The sequence below is a fragment of the Elaeis guineensis genome, chromosome 1 (genome assembly GCF_000442705.2).
Source record: "Elaeis guineensis isolate ETL-2024a chromosome 1, EG11, whole genome shotgun sequence".
In the NCBI taxonomy this organism is placed as follows: domain Eukaryota; kingdom Viridiplantae; phylum Streptophyta; class Magnoliopsida; order Arecales; family Arecaceae; genus Elaeis; species Elaeis guineensis.
The window spans coordinates 140,909,163-140,928,986 of NC_025993.2; the positions used below are offsets into that span (position 1 = coordinate 140,909,163).

The window sequence follows — 19,824 nt, forward strand, 5'->3', positions numbered from 1 at the left end:
GTGGCATCTTCTTCCTGAACAATGAAGGTTAGAACTCAATGGATATTTAAATAAAGATACAACATTATTTGCAATGAAGAAACTATTATTATTTCCAATGCATATTTAAATTTAAATAATTTACTTCAATTGAAACACTAGAACTCAAAAGATAGAGTGGCCTTATATTTTACAGGGGAATAGGTGTGGAAGCTTTGTGAATTTGAACTCTGAAGAGATAACAAGAGAAAAAAATATAAACACATGAAAAATAGAAAAGGAGTGATGTTGCCTAATCTATAGGACTACTACTTCAAACAAAGGCAAACCCCAATAATATCATTCCTAATGCTCAGAAACCAAAATATAAGATAGCCTTCTCTCTCCCAAAAAGGTCTCCACCAAAAACCTGCCAGAAACTCAACTTCAAAGATCCTTAGATCATAGATTAAAAATTACAATGAAAATATAATTTTGAAAAAATTAAGAAAAAAACTTTCAGTTTAAAGGGTAACTAAGTTGATATAGTTGAGCAATGCCATGTTGGCTTCCCTATCCCTCATCAGAGTTGACCTGCATGCGTAGTTCTTGGTTGCCAATATTTGAGATCGTCGGACAGAAGAAAAACTAGGATTTCAGTGCGAGAAAATAGCAATAGGTAATCAAAAGGAGGGGAGTTAAATGGAGGGAGCAAACCTATGATCGTAGCAACCTTGGAGCCCGGTTTGACATGGATGGTCATGGAAATGGTGGAGGGGAGGAGAGTTTAAAGAAATATTCTTGCTAAGAAAAGAAGGTAGCAAGAGAGAGGCGGCAAAGGAGAAACCCTAATGAGGGAAGAACTAAGAAACAAAGCGAGAGATGAAAAGAGGGGTGGCAAAGTAGAAACCCTAATCAAGAAAGAAGGAAGTAAGAGAGGGGCAGCAAGCAAAGGAGAAACCCTAACCAGCTGGAAAGGAAGGCAGCAAGAAAGTAGAAAGAGGTGATTTGATTTTGGGAAGCCTCTGAAAGACTATGGAATAGAAGGGCGAATCCAATAACGGATTTTAGATTTTGTCTTTAGAATAGCGAATAGCGAGATACATCGGGGATGGACATCACAATTGATGATGGACTCTTTAATTATAAAATTTAAATCACGTATTTGCAATTTGGGAAGGCTGTACAAGGCATCAGAGAGCAGGCCGAGCAGCCCAACGAGTGCAAGTTGTCAAATGGGTACTTGACCTTTTCCAACTAATATAGAAAATGAGTTAAATGGATTAAACAAATCAACAGGTTCAAATCCAAATCCAAACCAAATAATAAATAGACTAAATAAATTGTTCCGTTTACGATACGAATCTATTTAATCCAAATCCAAATCTATTTATGGCGAGTCGAATACAGATCGAATTGATGGATAGATCGCAGTTTGCTATCTCTACTTACTATCCTAGACCAATCATCTCCTATCATGCAGCCAAGAATGCATGGAAATCCTAGAGGATGTAGCAAGATATATAATGCACATAATCATGCACATGATGATTGCTTTTGCTAATAGTGTTGAGCATATTTACCATTGCTACAATTCTATCCAAGTACTAGTCCAAGTATGATTGATATTTCCTTAGATACCCACATTGTTAGATTCTCTCTCTTCCCATATCTTTACAAATAGTAACAAAAAAGGCTTATTATTTAATTTGTCCCCTATCAACTTCAGCATATAAATCTTCAGCTGGATTATGAGACAAAAATAAGGACAAGGATCGACAATGCAGAAGGGGAAACAAAAAAAATCTTATCATCGCAAGTTCTACGTATGCTAGCAACGTGCAAATCATGAGATATCTAGGAAAAAAACCCATACTGGTTGTACACTGTAATGTGAAGGATCCATCTAACTCTACCTAGTCAGATGATATGATGCCAAATATAAGTTGACAACATTGATTAGGTGATTTAGCTAATCTCTTTACGAGAAAATTAGAAGAAATCCATATATATATAATATTCAACAATTCAATAAATTCAAAGAGAGTTACAATAAAACAACCTTTAAATAGGGAGTATTCAACTCATTTATTCTGGAACCATAAGCTATCTCCAAGAATTTCCCAGTTTGCAATATCTGACAACATCCAACCTTTCCATCGCACAAATGAAAACCCATAAATTAAGATTCAGTAAGAGGTGCTATCATCTTTAGCTGGTTATAAGCATATCGGTACACAAAACCACAAGTTACCACAGGAACAACATTTATCTCCTTGAAGACATTTACAAATTTCTCCAGCTTTATAAGCAACTGCTTGTGTTCAGTGCCATCCTGACATGATATAACTATTCAACATTAAAAGCCATTCACTAAGAGTTAAAGAACAAGAAACACCCTCCTCCCACCCGCAGGATTCAGAACCACGCCTCCATCCTGGTTTTCATAACTCCTGGGTTGGTGCTGGATCAGCGGCAACAATTCACAGAGACAAGCCTTTCAAATGTCATCTAGAGGATGTCTTTGAATCTTTTCTCTGTCAGTGAATACATTTTCTATTCCATACTCAGCAGCCAATGCATCTATATCATGAGTTATTTCCCAGCTGCCCTTGTGACTACCCCAGTTTGAGTGTAATGGCTCGGTGCCACATCTTTCCAAACCCTCGCACTCCCAAGCTGGCTCTGTATATCTTCAAACTCCTCTGCAACTACAGCCTGTCTTTTCACACCCATCTCGAAGTCAAAGCTCATTTTGGCGGGGCTCATTATGCGCCCTAGAGAGTGTGAAGAGTTGAATATGGCCGAATCCTCTTTCACCTTAGCTCGGAAATCATTCCTGGACTTGGGAATCCTTGAGAAGAAGATCTGGATGACATTTTGGGCGCATCCGCGGTTATAGGGATTCTTATTCCTATCATAGCGATATCGAAAGTTCTCGTAGGTGGTCTGCAAGCAGAATGAGTTTTAAACAAATAAAGACCTGACACAAGTTGGATATGTAAAATACAGCAAATCAATGGCTTCAGTAAAAACAAATCTGACCTGATTGGTGCAAATTAAGTAAAGGTGAAAGGCTGTTAACCCTCCAACAAACCAAGCTGCTATGAATGTATATATAATAAGAACACCAGTAACTGGTGATTTAATAACTGCTTTCCACAGATTACATTCATATACTTCCATGATCTTTGTGAGGTTGACCCAGCAGAAGGCAAACACATAAAGACATAGCAGGGTTGTGGAGGACACAAACATAAAAAAGTAGCGATAATTCCTCTGCATAAACAAAACTAATCAGAAATAATTCACATTGAGATAGAAAAAAAGAAATCATGCTCAAGTAGTTCATTGATTTCTTTCCTTTTAGAAGCCTATAATTTATTGATGAATAATATTGTTCCACATTATTTTGAATAATTGAATGGCAAAAGCTAACTAGAAGCATAACAATCTTTAATGATATATAGCGAAGGTTAATGGGATATAGGAAGAATGCAACAAGAATGACTTTTTAAGATCATCTTCAACAGGAATGAGCACAAGATTTATTCACATGGCAAAAAAAAAAAAAGAGAACAAAAAAAAAAAAGACAATGAAAAATATTCAAATATTATAGGTCAGTCCTTCCAATCCTTCAGTTTTGAGTCTTCAAATATAGAGTTTATGCTTATGCTTATGCTGTGAAAATGACAAAGTTAATGCTCTTTTCCTGGTTGACAAAGCAGTAAAGCATCAAACAGTAGAGCCATAGGAAAAGGTTTATTTATCCTCCGAAGGTGTAAACTTGGAATTTCAGAGGTCTATGGTAGGAAATTTAAATGCTTTGATCACTTGCATACAGCATATCTGATGCACAGGTATTGGGCACGCGAGTTACCATTTAAACTATGACAGTGCATCTATTGTTCATTTCAGAAATTCTTGGATCTGTATATGCCCTGATTTAAAAAACTTGGAGCTGTATATGCCCTGACTCCTGCTGACATAATAAGCCACAGTTTCCAGAAGAACTTTTGCTCTTGTTTTCTTTTTTCCTTTTGACATAATCCATGAATTCCATTTTATAATGATTGGACAAATAGTGCACAGTGAAGAGAGCAAGCAAAGCAAAAGCATACCTTTCCAATACACTGGCCAACCCAAGGACAATGATGATCGAAACGTTCCACACAGTTATTGCAGATTGAGCAGTGGGAACATCGAGGGGGGCGATATAGCATGCATGTATGGCAATATTTGACCTTGACAACAACGTTGTTCACAATAATATCTTTGGTGGGTGGCAAAGTTGAGACACCACCCTGACTTCCACCCCAGTCTGAGACACCATCATCATATTCTGGCTCTGGAGGGTGTGCATTTCGAGGAATAATGCCTGGATCTCTGCCAGAAGTAAGAAAGAGGAGAAAAATATCCTGCACAGATAAGAAACCATTGCTTATTTAGAAATAATCTTGCAAGAAATGAATTCCAACATGCATCAAAACTTCCTAAAGTCCCATTATACTGACACAGCAGTCCATACGTCATGAGAGTTCATGCATTGTTTTACCCAGGCATTGGACATCAGAAAGCTGGTGAAAAGAAATCAAAGAATTATTATTTCTACCAGTGAACATGAAGCAGCTTTTATGTTTTACATGCCAATAAACCTAGATGATAGCAAATGAAAAAGATTGATGACAGAGAATAGAGTTACATTTATAATAGGTCACAAGCCACATACAAGCATGAATGGAACAGCCAGCAATTTTTTATATCAGTAGTCTTTGAAAGGAAAAATGGGCCCAAATCGTTGGTTGACATCTCTCTGAATTTATTGCATCATATAGGTTCAAGGAAGAGAGGAAAAAAATGTTGGGCTTGAAGATAGGCCCCACACATAATGGCTAATCCTTGTTCGTAGACCTGCCATGAGCAGCCACAAATTTTAGTTTAAGAATGATACAACGCTTTGTTTTGCCCAAATAAATATTTTGAATGGGAATTCAGTTGGACCAGAAAGTGGCATCCAATTCATATGGTTTTGGCTGCTTGCAGAGCCAGGCCAGTACCAACACCCTTCATGGGTCAAAATAGCACCTATTATTATTTTTTTTTGTTTTTTAAGAAAATAAATTTTTCTCATGTTTTGGCACAATACGGCACATGTGCTGGCCAAGATAGCAGATACCAGGCCAGTGGGTGACTAGAATACCCATTGGCAGGTCCTACGCTAAGCCTTTGAAACTAGTTTAATTTTTATAAAGTTTAGGGTTGCTTCCTTCTGTTGGTTTTGGCAGGGCAGGAGGAGGGGGGGGGGGGGATGATCTATTACGTAGAGGATGTTTCTGCAGAGAATGATGGCACATTGCTCATAATTTTTTGGTAGAAATGACACACTGTTCATTGTTCAGCAGCTGAAAAATTATTGGCGGATAGATTCCAGTGTTGGATAAAACTAGAAGTCACAAGATGCTGAATTCTTGTTAGGGCCAAGACAAAATACCTCAAACTTCCCCCTGCTTAACCCTCTTATTTGCAATTCAATTGTGCTATGTTTCTAAGAGAAGAACGCCTGAAAAACGTATCTCATAATGGACAATAGTGATAGAAATTGTCAAATATAGGCAAAAAGAACATCCTTGAATGGGTTAGACTACATATGAAGAATTAAACATTAGTGAAAGGTTTTGATGATTCAAAATCCATGATAAGCCATCTAAATAAAAGATCCACAATGTTAATCATGTCCTATACTACCAAAATTACTAGAAACAAAGTCTCATGGGTTTTGGTGACCTCTTACCATTGTATCAAGTGGTTTAAAAATGGATGGCAATTTTGCTAATGTAAAAAGCATCACAAGGGTATACAAATCCATAAAAAAGCACTCCACTGATCATAATCTAAACATCTTAAAACATGTAAAGATTAAAATATTATAAGTTTTAATGCTTCAATCATAGAAGAGCATTGCATTATGCTGTTACAGCCATATGTTTTTTCACCCGCTTGATGTGTGGTAAGAGACCACCAAGAACCACAAATTTTAGTTTCTAGGCATTTTTTTTCGTGTAGAATGTCATCAATGATATGATCTCCAATTTGAATAATACATCTTTGATTTTTGAATCAGTAAATCTTTTTTACAAAATCTAAAATTTTAATGTGTTGTAGGGATGAAAACAGATAGGATAATATCCTACCACATCCCATTGCATATCCGGTTCTGATCAGATTCGAATAGAAATTCTGATACCGATTGGATCCGGATACCTACACATTCATTTTTGCTAGATCTGCATTTCTGGTAAAAAAATTCTCTCTAAAGAATTTTGCTCCCATACCCAGAATTAAACTAGTGACTTTTTACTTGATACAACACTTAACCAGCTACATATTCAAATTTGTCTTATAATGATGGTTTGATTTACTTGTTTAGATCTTCACATCATTAAATAGAGTTATTTGGTGTATGTTATGATATTTTATATTTTAATAATTAATTATTTTTATAGAAAATCAATTTGTTCCGTTGATAAGAATGAAAATGAATACACATTTTACAATATTTTGAATTTTTTAGAAACATATAAAAAATCAATAACTTCTGCATATTTCTATATTTACATATTTTACCAAGCTTTCTAAGAAATAGATGACTCATGATTATCTTTTATATATGTTCCAACAAAAGAGTAATGATAGGATATGATATAGAAAACTTAATAATTTATCAATATTTTTATATTACAATTTTAAATTAAATAAATTTATTTTTTTAGTATTTTAATACAAACGTTCATGGACTAGTGATCCGAGACCTTGGCTGGGTAGGTCTTCATGTAGGTTTAGTAACTATGACTTAGATGCTTATGTAGTTATCCTTGCATCGTGTATGATCTGGTTAGTAGATTCCACTTTGGTCCTTTATGATTATGTCATTTATGTTATTTTTTATTGTTGAATGCTACCCAAGATCCAATTTATCCTCAAATAACATCCAACTTATATCCGCATTCAGATAGGAAAAAAGGTATGGATATAACTAATATCCGATTTTATTGGCAATTTAGAACGAATACACAGTAATTTTTGTATCCATTTAGTATCTATTATTCGTACCCATATTCACTGGAAAAATGGATACAAATATAGATATACCAATATCCACTCCATATTCGATCTATTTTCAGCCCTAATATGTTGAGTTAGTCCATCCAAATCCTCATTAGTCTACATACAAAATGAAACTACACACATATATGTACATGTGCATGTATATGTATGTACTTATATCACTCATTCATGAAAAAAATGCTTGGAAGAGGCGAAAAAACAATAGCAAAAGTAGCAAAACCACCTCAAAAAACAGTAGATAGCATTTCTTTTTCTGCCGATCCATGAGTACAGTTTCATTAATGATTTGCATGGATCATAAAACATCTCACAAATAATTTGACTATTTAAGAAATTTCTGGAGAATTGCCAATGAAATGGCGTCCACCTGTTGGCACTCCTCTCCTAAGTGCATGTGCTGGGAAGAAGTTCCAGGATCAAACCAAAAGGCAGCAATCCCAACTTTGCATTTGAAGAAAACAAATGAAATATCTAGAGAATCATTCCGCTAATGAAAGCTAATGAATTAGCTCATGCTCGAAAGCCTCATACTTTCCTAAGTTCACTTAACAATGGCTTATTCTAAGATATACAATAGTTATTTAATAACTGATGACTGTTCATTATATGATGTCACAGAGCATGTACTTATATCTTGATTCAGTCTGTATTTTGTATAGTGCACTAACATCTCTTTTTCATCAACAACATTCTCCAATTCACTAAGAGAAAAAGGTGGGTATAGCAAAAGGATGCTCGAATGAAAATCCATATTCTGAAACAATTTCTTATTATGAATTCCTTTTGCATGTTATACATATTAGAAACTGCAAGAGATTATGAACATAAAGTCCAGTATAAAATCCTTCATTTTATGTTTCTACCAAAAGCTTAAAATTGCTTCTCACAATCAAATCTTATATGTGTTAAGCTCATCAACGTTATGCCCCAAAAAGGCTGCTTGAACATTTCTCAACCTGATATCAGCAATTTTTATCTTTTAAGTTTACAGAATGCTGACTTCAGATAGTTTTTTTTTTTTTTTAAATGTTCCAAAAAAACAAGCAATTGTGGTTATACTTGTGTTCATTATTTCCATAGAATTAATTGTAACTACTGAAAAATGTAAAAACTGACTGAAATATATTGCTTGAAGGAATACAAGATGGCAAGTATAGAGTATAAGAAAAAAGAAACTCACGTATGCTGCAAAGGAAATAGCTATAGCTACAACAATATGACCAAGATGGTTGTCGAACTCATCAACCAGTCTTTGCGAAACAAACACAGCAAACAGGATAACTGGGGTTACAATTAGAAATATTGTCAGCACCAGTGACCTCACATCTGGACCAAATATAAGCCTCCCTCCAATGAAGAATCTCTGCAAAATTTTAAGAAGATGTAATCAATTCACTGCCAGTCGAACGCAGGTTGCGGATAAATTGACCACAAAAACATGAAGAAATTCAACAATCCAACAACAACATCTCATTTAACACACTATTCAGCACAGAGATACCAGACTTATGCCAGCCAAGATTATGCAACGATTACATAAGTCTCAAAAAATGTTGATAAGCATGGCTATTATGTTCTCAAAAAGATGTTGTCTCCCAGATTTAAATTATGTTATTTCTCGGAGAAAAAAGGTTGGGAAAGATTGATACTTTGAAATAAGAATAACAATGAATTAGATATTGGTTATGTATCAAGACTTTTCTAAGATTAGGGTTTGAAACCTGGTGATGGCATCCCACCTTCTCAAAATAAATATATCCAAGATCGCTGCTCAAGGTCTCAACATCCACAACTCATCAGTACAGTTGCTGAAATGCATTTTATTCTGCTCTACATCAATGATACACATGAGGATTACAGCCCTTCATAGTTATTGAGCAGAAAAAATAAGGGTATACCTGACTTGTCATCACTCAATATAGTGAAAGATAGTTCACTGTTCATTCAACCAATCCAGATTTGAGGGCTGACAGAATTGAATTGACTAATTTATTGCTTACCAAAGCCTTGATAAAAAAATAAATCCATTTTTTAGCAATCCAGCTTGAAGCAGTTGAAAAGGAGATGACGGGTCCCAAACCTAACTGTGAAAAAGAGAAATCTAAAAATGAAAATCTGACATGTCTTACAAAACTTATTCAAATCTCAGAGATTTGGTTGCTAAGTAAGGCTGCAGGAGGATTGGACTGACTCACTTCTGATCCACAACTGACTCAAAATAACCCAGTGCAATCCAAACTGAAGTTATTTGGATTAAGGTTCCGAAAACATAACCCCTTCTGAATACAGATTGAAAGTGTGGAATGGGCTGCAGATAATGGCTGCCTGTAATGTTTAATTGTTAATTTGTTGCATAATGTGTTTTGAAAAAACTAACTAGCCAATTTATACATATTTGATATGGTTTGAGCTCATAGTATTATTGACCTAATTTGACCCCAAAATCCTATTAGATCAATAAAACAATTCTTAGACCTCATCTGATCCAACTGAGGGGAAATGGATTAGACTTGGGCTCAAATTTTCGACCTGACTGAAATATCGATTTGATTTGGAGTGTATGATGATGATGATGAACATGAAGGAGATAATCATGTTCCATGTCCAGCAATGTAGCCTTATTTACAACTGTATTGGCCTCTTACATGGTATTAATCATGCAGATGAATATGATCGTTCACTCCAACCTTTCTAAGTAATTTGAAAAGTGTAAAAGTAATCCACTTACATTACATATGATAACAGGGATCTGTTTAATGCAAGCTACCATTAAGCAACTGGGGGAGTGATTGTTATATGAGGAAATTCCTACTTGGAAGTCAAACCAAAGTACTCTGTGTGTGTGTGTGGTGTGTGTGTGTGTGTGTGTGTTGGTTGGGCAGGTGTTGTTCAAAAGGGGAAATAAATTGCTACAGATAATGATTATTAAGCTCCATTCACACTTCTTTCAAACCACCTTCCCAAGTTTATCATAAGTTCATTCCTTTTACCTCAATAAATTCAATAAATGAAGGCAAGAGGAGTAAGAACTAAGCAAGTAGCAAAACATAAGACTGCAGAATGCAATAAAACCCGTATTTATGGTGGTGGAACAGAACAATAATAACGAAGTGCATTAGCCTGAAGGTTTCTCACGTTGCTTCCTTTCCAGACTTGATACAACCGCTTGGGTGGACCATTCGTCTCGATGATCTTCCGATTCGAATCAGAAATAGGATGTGGAAGAGGGCTTGCCAACATCTTCCCTGTATGCCGGCAGAACCTCACCTCCCTTCACCACCACAATCCCCGCATTACCTCACTGCGTCACCTTTCAATCTTGGATCACAAAAAGAATATATTTATAAGAAGATCCAGAATAATACGTTTCTTTCCATCCAAACATTATTTTTAAGAACGAAATAGGCTTCCTGTTATCAGGCGCAAACAAATATACGGATAAATCAACGTCATTAGAAACAATAAAAAGGAAGACGAATCACGCGTGCAGGAATTACGATTTCTGAAAAATCCACGAATAAATCGGCATTTAAAGAAACTCAATAAAGTACATAAAATTAAGAAATAAACGATGAAACTTAGCTTTGAATGCGATGAAACCAAACAGAGATCCTGACAGAAAAATTTCGAAAAATACCAAACAATTCCATAAAAGAAGCGAAAAAACGCGAAGTAGAACCAAACAAACAAAAAAGGGGGACAGAGGGGAAGATGAGGCACGCATGGCATCGTTACCTTGGAGATCTCGCCGTGTAACCCTAAGAGAGCCCTCAGGCGAAGCTGTCCAGCAGCTCACCGCTCCGGCGAGGGTGATCGGACTGCAGAGCGGAGGAGGTAATGCTAAGGAAAGGCGATGGGAGCCGGCTCGAGCGGGGGCGAGGCGGCGACGAGGGGGTCATCTCATCGCCGGAGGTGTGAACCCCTTCCCCCACGATCTTTTTTTCTGATTTATTTTTCGTGGCCGGCTACGAAACTCGACGAGGAGCACGGGGAGAGAAGGATGAGCTAAAAAGCCGCGAGACGCGCCTTAATAGATTAACGGGAGAAAAAAACAGCAAGGCGCCAATTTTCCAAATATCCCCTGCTCCTTTCTGTTATGGACATCATCTCCCCCGGTTAGTAAAAGCTAAGGTTGCGATTGGCAGCTGACAATCTGGATCGCTGGTAATTTAATATATTATATTATTATATTTAATATTTTTTTAAATAATAATATAAATTATTTTATAAAAAATAATTTAGATTATTAAAAAAATATTTAAATTATTATTTTTTTGATAATATTATAATAAAAATTTTAAATAAAATTATTTTTCAAAAAAATTATAAAAAATTTATTGTCCAATCCTCTCCAATCTCTCCATCCCCTCTACGTTCGTTTCCAGCCCGTAGCTCCTCCATCTTTTTTGCTTGATCGCCACTCCTCTACCCTTGTCTTCCATCACCCCCTACTTCTTTGCACCATCACTACATCCATTCACTTCCATTACTTCTTATCAGAAAAAAAAAGAATATTGAAGTAAATTATTTAAAATATTTTAAAATTTTAATTTTATATTATCGATAATCTGATTGTCATATCAAATATATCAATTAAAATTTTAGTAATTTTACTGCAACATTATATGTGTGTATCAAACACAGTAATCAATGTTACTAATAATTTAATGATGTAATCTATCTCAAAAATAATCCATAATATCTTTCAAAATTGCCTGACGATGCATCAAATGCAACGCAAGGTTGGCCAACCGGGATTGTAAGGCTCGTAATAAAGTAAAACAAGGAATATTTCAATGACACTGGTCCTGGCGGTGGCAATCAAGCTGGTCGGATCGGATATAAGTTCAATTGTATTTAAGATAGATCAAAAATTTATCAACCTAAATTCATCCTATCTGTTAAACAAATTAAATATTTTTATTTAAATTTAATTAATTTAATAAACAAACAAATTGAATCAATCTACAACAATTCGAAACAAATCAAATCGACTAAACAGTTTCGCATCGCTGTCCCTAACACTGGACTACATGACGAAATTCTTTAATTGATCTTTGTCCGCAAGTTTTGAATATTTATTTTTAATTCCCACAAATATATCTATACTCAAATGACGATTTATCCAAAGAAGAGTTAAAATATATTTAAAAACAAAATTTTGGGATGTTATCTCAAAACTCTGTCCAGAGGATGTACATCTTATTCCCATGTGCAGTACTCTGATTCATTAGCCACCATTCTTTCAACCAATTATTGTTGGTAGCATCAGATCAACCTTGAGAAAGATACCTCATTTTTTGATATTTACATTAATTTTTATCATAATCACTGCATGTCTTGGGATATTTAGCATAAATCTTAAGTGAAGACGAAGCAAACATGCCTAGCAAAATAATAATGATGATGTTTACTTTAGTCAAGACAACCAAGTTTATCTACAAGTGGATTGGTTTTGGACTGAGCAGAGTAATTAATTTAATGTCAAGTTAGGGTCAAGCTGAAAGCTTAATAAAATTAATTACCTATCCCGGCTAAAGCCGGCTAACAAAAATTAATTGCCAAGAAAGAGGTAACCTGGCTAATAAAATATCCAATACTTACCTATCTTAAAATGGTGATTAATCTTACTGTCATTTTGAGACTCCCATTTAATCCAAGTTGAAATTACTTCAAGTTCAAACCAAATGCTAAACAAAAGGTATTATGGTAGAAATCCATCTTGAGGTCGGGTCGGCTGGAGCCCGACGATGCAGGACTGCGACGTTGGATGACAGCTGTTGGGATATGCCATCAAATGGTGATCCGGTATGCATGTAGAGATTTCAAAAATTTTAAACATACAGTGGAAGAAAATTTTAAAAAATTTTAACATCATTTTAGAACAACCATACAACATAACGACTCTCGTTATGTCAGGACAACCTTATGTTACAACGATGTTAAAACAAATCTCTAATTAGATCTAATCTAATCAAGCAAGCATACAAAGATCATATTTCAACATAATCTAGGCATCATCATATGTACAAAATCAAGATACAAGCATAAATAAAAATATGATTTTTATTTTTGTATGGGTAGATCTTTACCGCGATCCGATAATCCGTGGATACCTTCATGGTCCGTTGAAGCCGCAATATAATGATCTATAGATGTCTTCAAGGTCCTTTTGAAGCTGCACAAGTATCCGATTTCTACAGATATCCACATGAGGCTGATCCGATCAGGAGATCCTGATCTCATCGGGATACTAACTTCCTTGCAGAGATCGCTTCTTGAATTGTCGAATTTTTTATCTCTTTTTATTCTTTTCTCAAAAAAATTAAAAAAATAATCAGGAAGATCAAGAAATTAGATCTAATCTGATTTCTTTTTCCTTTCTCTTCTCAAGAGAAAGAAAAAGATCTAAAGAAAAGAAAAATAAGAGATTCCATCTTTTTTTTTTTTCGTCTAACTCTTGAACTGATCATGGAGGAGAAATCATATCCAACTCTTAGACATCTATGGAGGAGAAGATATGTCCAACTCTTGGACATCTATGAGGAGAAGGAAAAGAGAAAATCATGTCTAATGCTTGGACAATAGAGAGAGAAGAAGATGTTCAACTCTTGGACCAAGAAGGAGAGAGAGGAAGAGCCCTTAACAACCAACCCTTGGTTATAAGTAAGAAGGGATCTCCTTGTGTGCGCCACCACCTTTGCATGCCATCCCACTTTTTCTTCTCTCTTACACACCCCCAAAATCTGGTATTCCATCGTGAGAGCTTAAGAAGGCACCCCAAATTATCCCTTTTAAATAGGGATTAGTTAGGGTTTGTAAGCATGAGATGGGAGTTCAAGAGAGTTTGGACTCTAAGAGATAATGTGCCACTCTCCCTTATTTGTGCACCCTCCTTTTCTTATATTTCTTGCACGCCCAAAAGGCTTCTCAAATCATCATATGAAACTTCATTAGAGGCACCCCCTTTATCCTTAATAATTAGGGATTACTTAGGGTTAATTAGGAGTCCTATCTAGAGAAGGACTCCTTTTATTGCCGCCTCCTTAAGTTTGGCGCCATTTTTCTCCACACCATAATTTTCCACAGTAACACATGGGTGGGCATCCCATATAATGTGTGGATAAGGGGAGAGAGTCTCAATTTGATAGAACTCTGATTTTCAATCTTAATTCTAACTCAATTCGAATCCGATTCGAATCTAGATTGAATCAAACTCAATTAGGAATTAAATTCAAATCCTATTTGAACTAGAAAATCCAAACTAAATCAAATCCAATCTGATTTAATTCAGTCCAAATTTGATCAAATCAAATAATTAGCAATATTTACAAATTAGTCTTCTTATAACTTACTAACTCTTAGTAAGTCCTTCATGTAATATTTACACATAAGTCTAATTATCAATCAAATTGATAATTAAATTTTATTACGATTCAAAATCGCTATTCGACATCCGGATCAGTCAGGATCTCTTTTGTGTGTGACTCCATAGGTTATATTCTATCTGGTAGTGAGATATATTTTGATCTCCATCAAAATATTATTGAATTTTTTTTCAATAGATTGGATCAATTCTAACTCTGCCCATTAAGAGTCATCGATCATCAAGACGACACTTGACGAGTCTCACGATCCAATAGTGACACTTAGCAGTATGTAGTAACAATCCAGCAGAATGAAAGTAATGAATCTCGAGATATAGTTATCGTGTGATTCAGTTCTTCTATCATGAGTTCTGACTAGATGGAGATTATAGAAAACTCGTCAAACTCCATCATATGTCATATACAAGATTGGCTCGATTTGAGTTCATTTATAAATTTCTATGAAAACTCATTTCTAGTATTCACACTTGCTTTGGCCAAAAATTTTCTGAACTCAATCTTACGAATCGTATAGGACTTCTTTTCTACTAAGATCTATAGATCCTATCTAGGTACACATCCTATTCCTACAATGAACTTACTGCAATTAATATACATCTCAAAGCTCCATATGGTTAGGAGATCGAGTTATGGTGTAGTCAAACTACAGCAACTTCATTGTGAACAGTCGAAGCACTGCAGGTCAAAGAACCATTTACACTTCTATAGCATCGAGAATGTCACTGATGAGTGAGTAGACATCCAAGTGACTTCTCGTATTGGTCACACTCAGCATCTTTGTTCTCTAACAAGTACTTGCACTCTCACTCAGTATCTCTATATTGCAGACTCGAGACTTGTCTATCCATAAGAAAGTGATCCATGCATCAACCTATCTGGATCTATCATCATTTTCGTGATGATTCTATGGTTAGGAGTAGTTTATGAATTAATCATCAATAACACATGCCTTAAATTTTTAACTCTTGAGAATATATATCATCATCTTGTTAATTTATTGGACAATTCATAGACACATACATTACATGAATCATAATTAACTATCTTAAATAATTAAGTCAAGTACGAAATTATATCTTAGAAAAAATTAATATATCAGTCTGATTGACTTTTAGGGCATACATCTAATAATCTTCTACTTGCACTAAAGCCAATCTACCATAGACTTAAGCCCCATCTTCTCAAGATGTACTTTGATCCTCTGCTGGTAAGATAGTTTAGTATGTGGGTCTGCTATGTTTCTGTAGGGTCTACTCTGATTCTCGAAGTCTTACTTCTAAAAATAGTCACAAAGAAATATTGCTTTTATGTGCTAGAAATTTTGATGAGATTTAGGCTCCTTAGCTACAGCAATAGCACATCTGTTGTCGCAATATAGTGTTGTGCCATCTGATGATATTATACTAATTCTGCAATAAATTCTTTTCAACTAGAAGGCTTCTCTAGCAACTTCATAAGTAGCGACAAACTCGACTTCTGAAATTTACAATGATTGATTGTTTAGAACTCTTCTAATTTACCAAATCTACATTGCATAAGAAAATACTTTTTCTGATGTAGACTTTAGATCTTTACCATCAACATCAAACATAGAGTTTGAATCAGTATATCCTTTTACCCTCAACTTTGATTCCCCTCAAAGACCATATCCTAAGTGCTTCTCAAGTACTTAAAAATATTTTCACTGCTATTCTAGTACTCTCGATCTAAATTTAATCGACATTTATTCGTGATACTCACAGCAAAGATATATCGGGTCATGTACATAGTATACATGAGGCTCCCACTAGCTAAAGCATAAGGATCTAGCTCATGTACTAAATCTTCACAGCTGTGTCCTACACATCTTCTCATAGAGAATAATCTCATGCCTAAGTAGTAGAAATTCTTTTAGAATTTTTCATGCTGAACCCCTTCGTACCTCTTTTATGTACATCTTCTGTGAACTAGTATCCTAATACATCTATTCATAGACTATATTTATCTCATATATTTATATGAGATGTTTTTCAAATCTCTTTATGGAGAATTTTTTTAGACAACCATATGCTAACCATTATCAGTATGGGAACAGCATTCCCAATCAGAAGGATGAAATCCTCGTACAATACGAGGAATATAACAATATCTGTACTGACTTCTTTTATAAACACTTATTTCTTCCTCGTTCTTGATGAGATCAAACCATCTCATCGCATTGAGTATCTCTATTTTGAGATGCTTACTTTAGAGGTCTCTACCTTTACAGCTCTTTCTTTTGTAGATCGATTTGAATCTAATAGATATTATACCTACTGGTAGATCTACTAAGGATCAGACTTGGTTAAAAATACAGAGAGTCAACTTTTGACTTCATTGCATCCAACTACTTCTCGAAATTGATGTCTAACATTGATTCATAGTAGTTTTGGGATCATCTCCATATTTCTATCTCTCATGAGAAATATTTTTTCTACATCCTCTATTAGAATATCTAAGCATCTTTCAGTAGGATGAGAGATACTACTTGACCTACGAGGGAGGAGGTACTACATGTACTAGCTCAATCATGAATAGGTTCTATAGGTTCTTTGACTTATTACTCTTCAGAGATTTTTTCTTTGAGCTCAATTATCCTCCCACTATCTATATCTTAGATAAATTATTCCTCCAAAAATATAGTTTGTCGGATCACAATCACATTACGATCCTTTGAGAAGTAAAAGTAGTATGTCTTAAACTCTTTAGGATACTTTAGTAATGTGCTCTCATAGATCTTACCTCTAACTTATCCATCTGTTGTTGCTTGATATGGACCAGACATTCTCATCATACTACATCTCATACGGCGTGATAGGAATAGACTTAGAGGAACTATTCAGCAGTAAAGTTTATCCCTTAATGTATAAAGAAAAATTAGTAATGTTCATCATGGATTAGATCATACCAAATAAGATCCCTTTCTTCCTTCCCAAACACCCCTTGAATTGAGGTGCACCAGAAAAAATTCATTGTGAAACTATGTCATTTTTCTTGAGATGGGTTAGAAACTCCCATTAAGGTATACATCTCCTCGATCTCATCGAAGAATCTTAAAAATTTTTTAGTTTGCTTCTTTACCTCATATCTGAATTTTTTAATTTTTCAAAAGTTCAAATTTGTGTCTCACATATGTACCTACGTCATGAAAAGTCATCGGTAAAATACTACAGGAATATTAAATATTAGCGATGGTATTAGTGATGGAAAAAAATTTCATCGCTAATAATACCTTTTAACCACCACAAAATCGACCAAAAATCTTGCTGTCGCTAATACTATTAGCGATGACAAGATAATTATTAGCGATAGTGTTTGCCATTGCTAAAAGTATTTAAATTTTTTAAATTTTTTTATAATATTTAAACATAAAATAATGATTAGTGATGGTGAATTGGGATTATTTACGATAGAAATCTTGCCATCGCTAATATTTTTTTAGAAAAATTTGAATAATAATTTGAAAAAAATATTTTTTTGAAAATATTATTAGTGATCAAATTAGCAACCATGATATTTTTTTTTGATGCTAATAATTAAAAAATAATTTGTATTCAATTCAAATCTAATTCGAATCCGAATTGAATCTAATTCAAAATCATGTCAAACCTAATTTAATTAGATTTTGAATCCAAGATCTACTCAGATTATAAAATTTAATTAATCTCAAAATAAGTTAAATTAATTAAATTAAATTAGATTTAAATTAATTAAAAAAATAATTTTTAAATTGAGTTCAATTTGAATTCAATTTGAACTGATTCGAATCCAATTTAAAATCGTGTTAATCCTAATTCAATTAGACTTTGAATTGAAGTCCTACTTAGATTATAAAATTAATTATCTTTAAATTAATTCAAAATTAATTAAATTTAATCTAATTTAAATTAATTAAAAAAATAATTTTAAATTTAGATTCAATCTATTCGAATCTGATTCAAATTTAATTCAAAATCTTATCAAACTTAATACAATAGACTGTGAATCCAAGTCCTAATTAAATTATAAAATTAATTATCCTTAAATTAGGAAAACCTAATATATTTAATCTAATTTAAATTATTTAGAAGAAAATAATTTTTAATTTGGATTCAATTCGAATCCAAATCGAATCCGATTGAATTCAATTCAAAATCTTATCAAACCTAATTAATTTAATTAGGCTTTGAATCTAAGTTCTATTTAGATTATAAAATTAATTAACCTCAAATTAAATCAAATCTACTTATATTAAATTTAATTTAAATCAATTAAGACTTGATCCGTGATTCAATTCGAATCTAATTCAAATCTTGTGAAATCTAATTCAATTAGACTTTGAATCTAAGTTTTACTTAGATTATAAAACCTAATTAATCTCAAATTAAGTCAAATTTAATTAAATTAAATCTGATTTAAATCAATTAGGACTTGATTCATGATTTAATTTGAATCCAATTTGAATCCGATTCGAATTCAATTTGAAATCTTGTCAAACTTAATTTAATTAAGCTTTGAATCAAAATCCTACTTGAATTATAAAATTTAATTAACCTCAAATTAAGTCAAACCTAATTAAATTAAAACTAATTTAAATCAATTAAGACTTGATCCATAATTTAATTCAAATCCAATTTGAATCTGATTCGATTTTAATTCAAAATCTTGCCAAACCTAATTCAATTAGGCTTTGAATCAAAATCCTACTTGGATTATAAAATCCAATTAGTCTCAAATTAAGTCAAGTATAATTAAGTTAAATCTAATTTAAATCAATTAGGACTTGATCCATGGTTTAATTTGAATTCAATTTGAATCTGATTTAAATCTAATTCAAAATCCTATCAAATCTAATTTAATTAGACTTTAAATCTAAGTCCTACTTGAAATATTAAAATCTAATTAGCCTCAAATTAAGTCAAATCTAATTAAATTAAATCTAATTTAAATCAATTAGAACTTAATCCATAAATTAATTAATCCAAAAATTTAATAAACCCAATAATAATTTTTAATGACTCAAAAAATGATTGAAAAAAATTGATATTAAAATTTAATAGTATTAGTGACAGCATTAGCGATGAAATAATTTATCATCGCTAATAATTTTTTTAAAAAATATTATTTTATTTTTTTAAAAAATAATATTAAAATTTAATATTTCAATAAAAATTTAATAGTATTAGCAATGGCAAATAGGTATCAATGATGAAAACTACCGTTGCTAATATCTTAGCATGTAAAATGGGATTTTATTGATCGTATAATCGATGATGTCTTGTCGTCGGTAATAATCCCGCTAAAATACACCCCCAACCCATCGGAGGGAGAAAAAAATTTCACATTCGTTCTCTT

The 19,824-nt window shown here is 33.6% G+C and overlaps 1 protein-coding gene across 1 annotated transcript; it reads right to left on the bottom strand.

Annotated features, from left to right (window-relative positions):
- Positions 1-2,011: 2,011 nt before the first annotated feature.
- On the bottom strand, positions 2,012-11,099 carry LOC105060411 (probable protein S-acyltransferase 7). The gene is given in 7 exon segments (XM_073262291.1): positions 2,012-2,622; positions 2,625-2,907; positions 3,004-3,237; positions 4,081-4,377; positions 8,265-8,447; positions 10,220-10,402; positions 10,820-11,099. Coding segments are annotated over 6 exon segments (1,266 nt in total). The 5' UTR covers positions 10,325-10,402; positions 10,820-11,099; the 3' UTR covers positions 2,012-2,458.
- Positions 11,100-19,824: the final 8,725 nt, after the last annotated feature.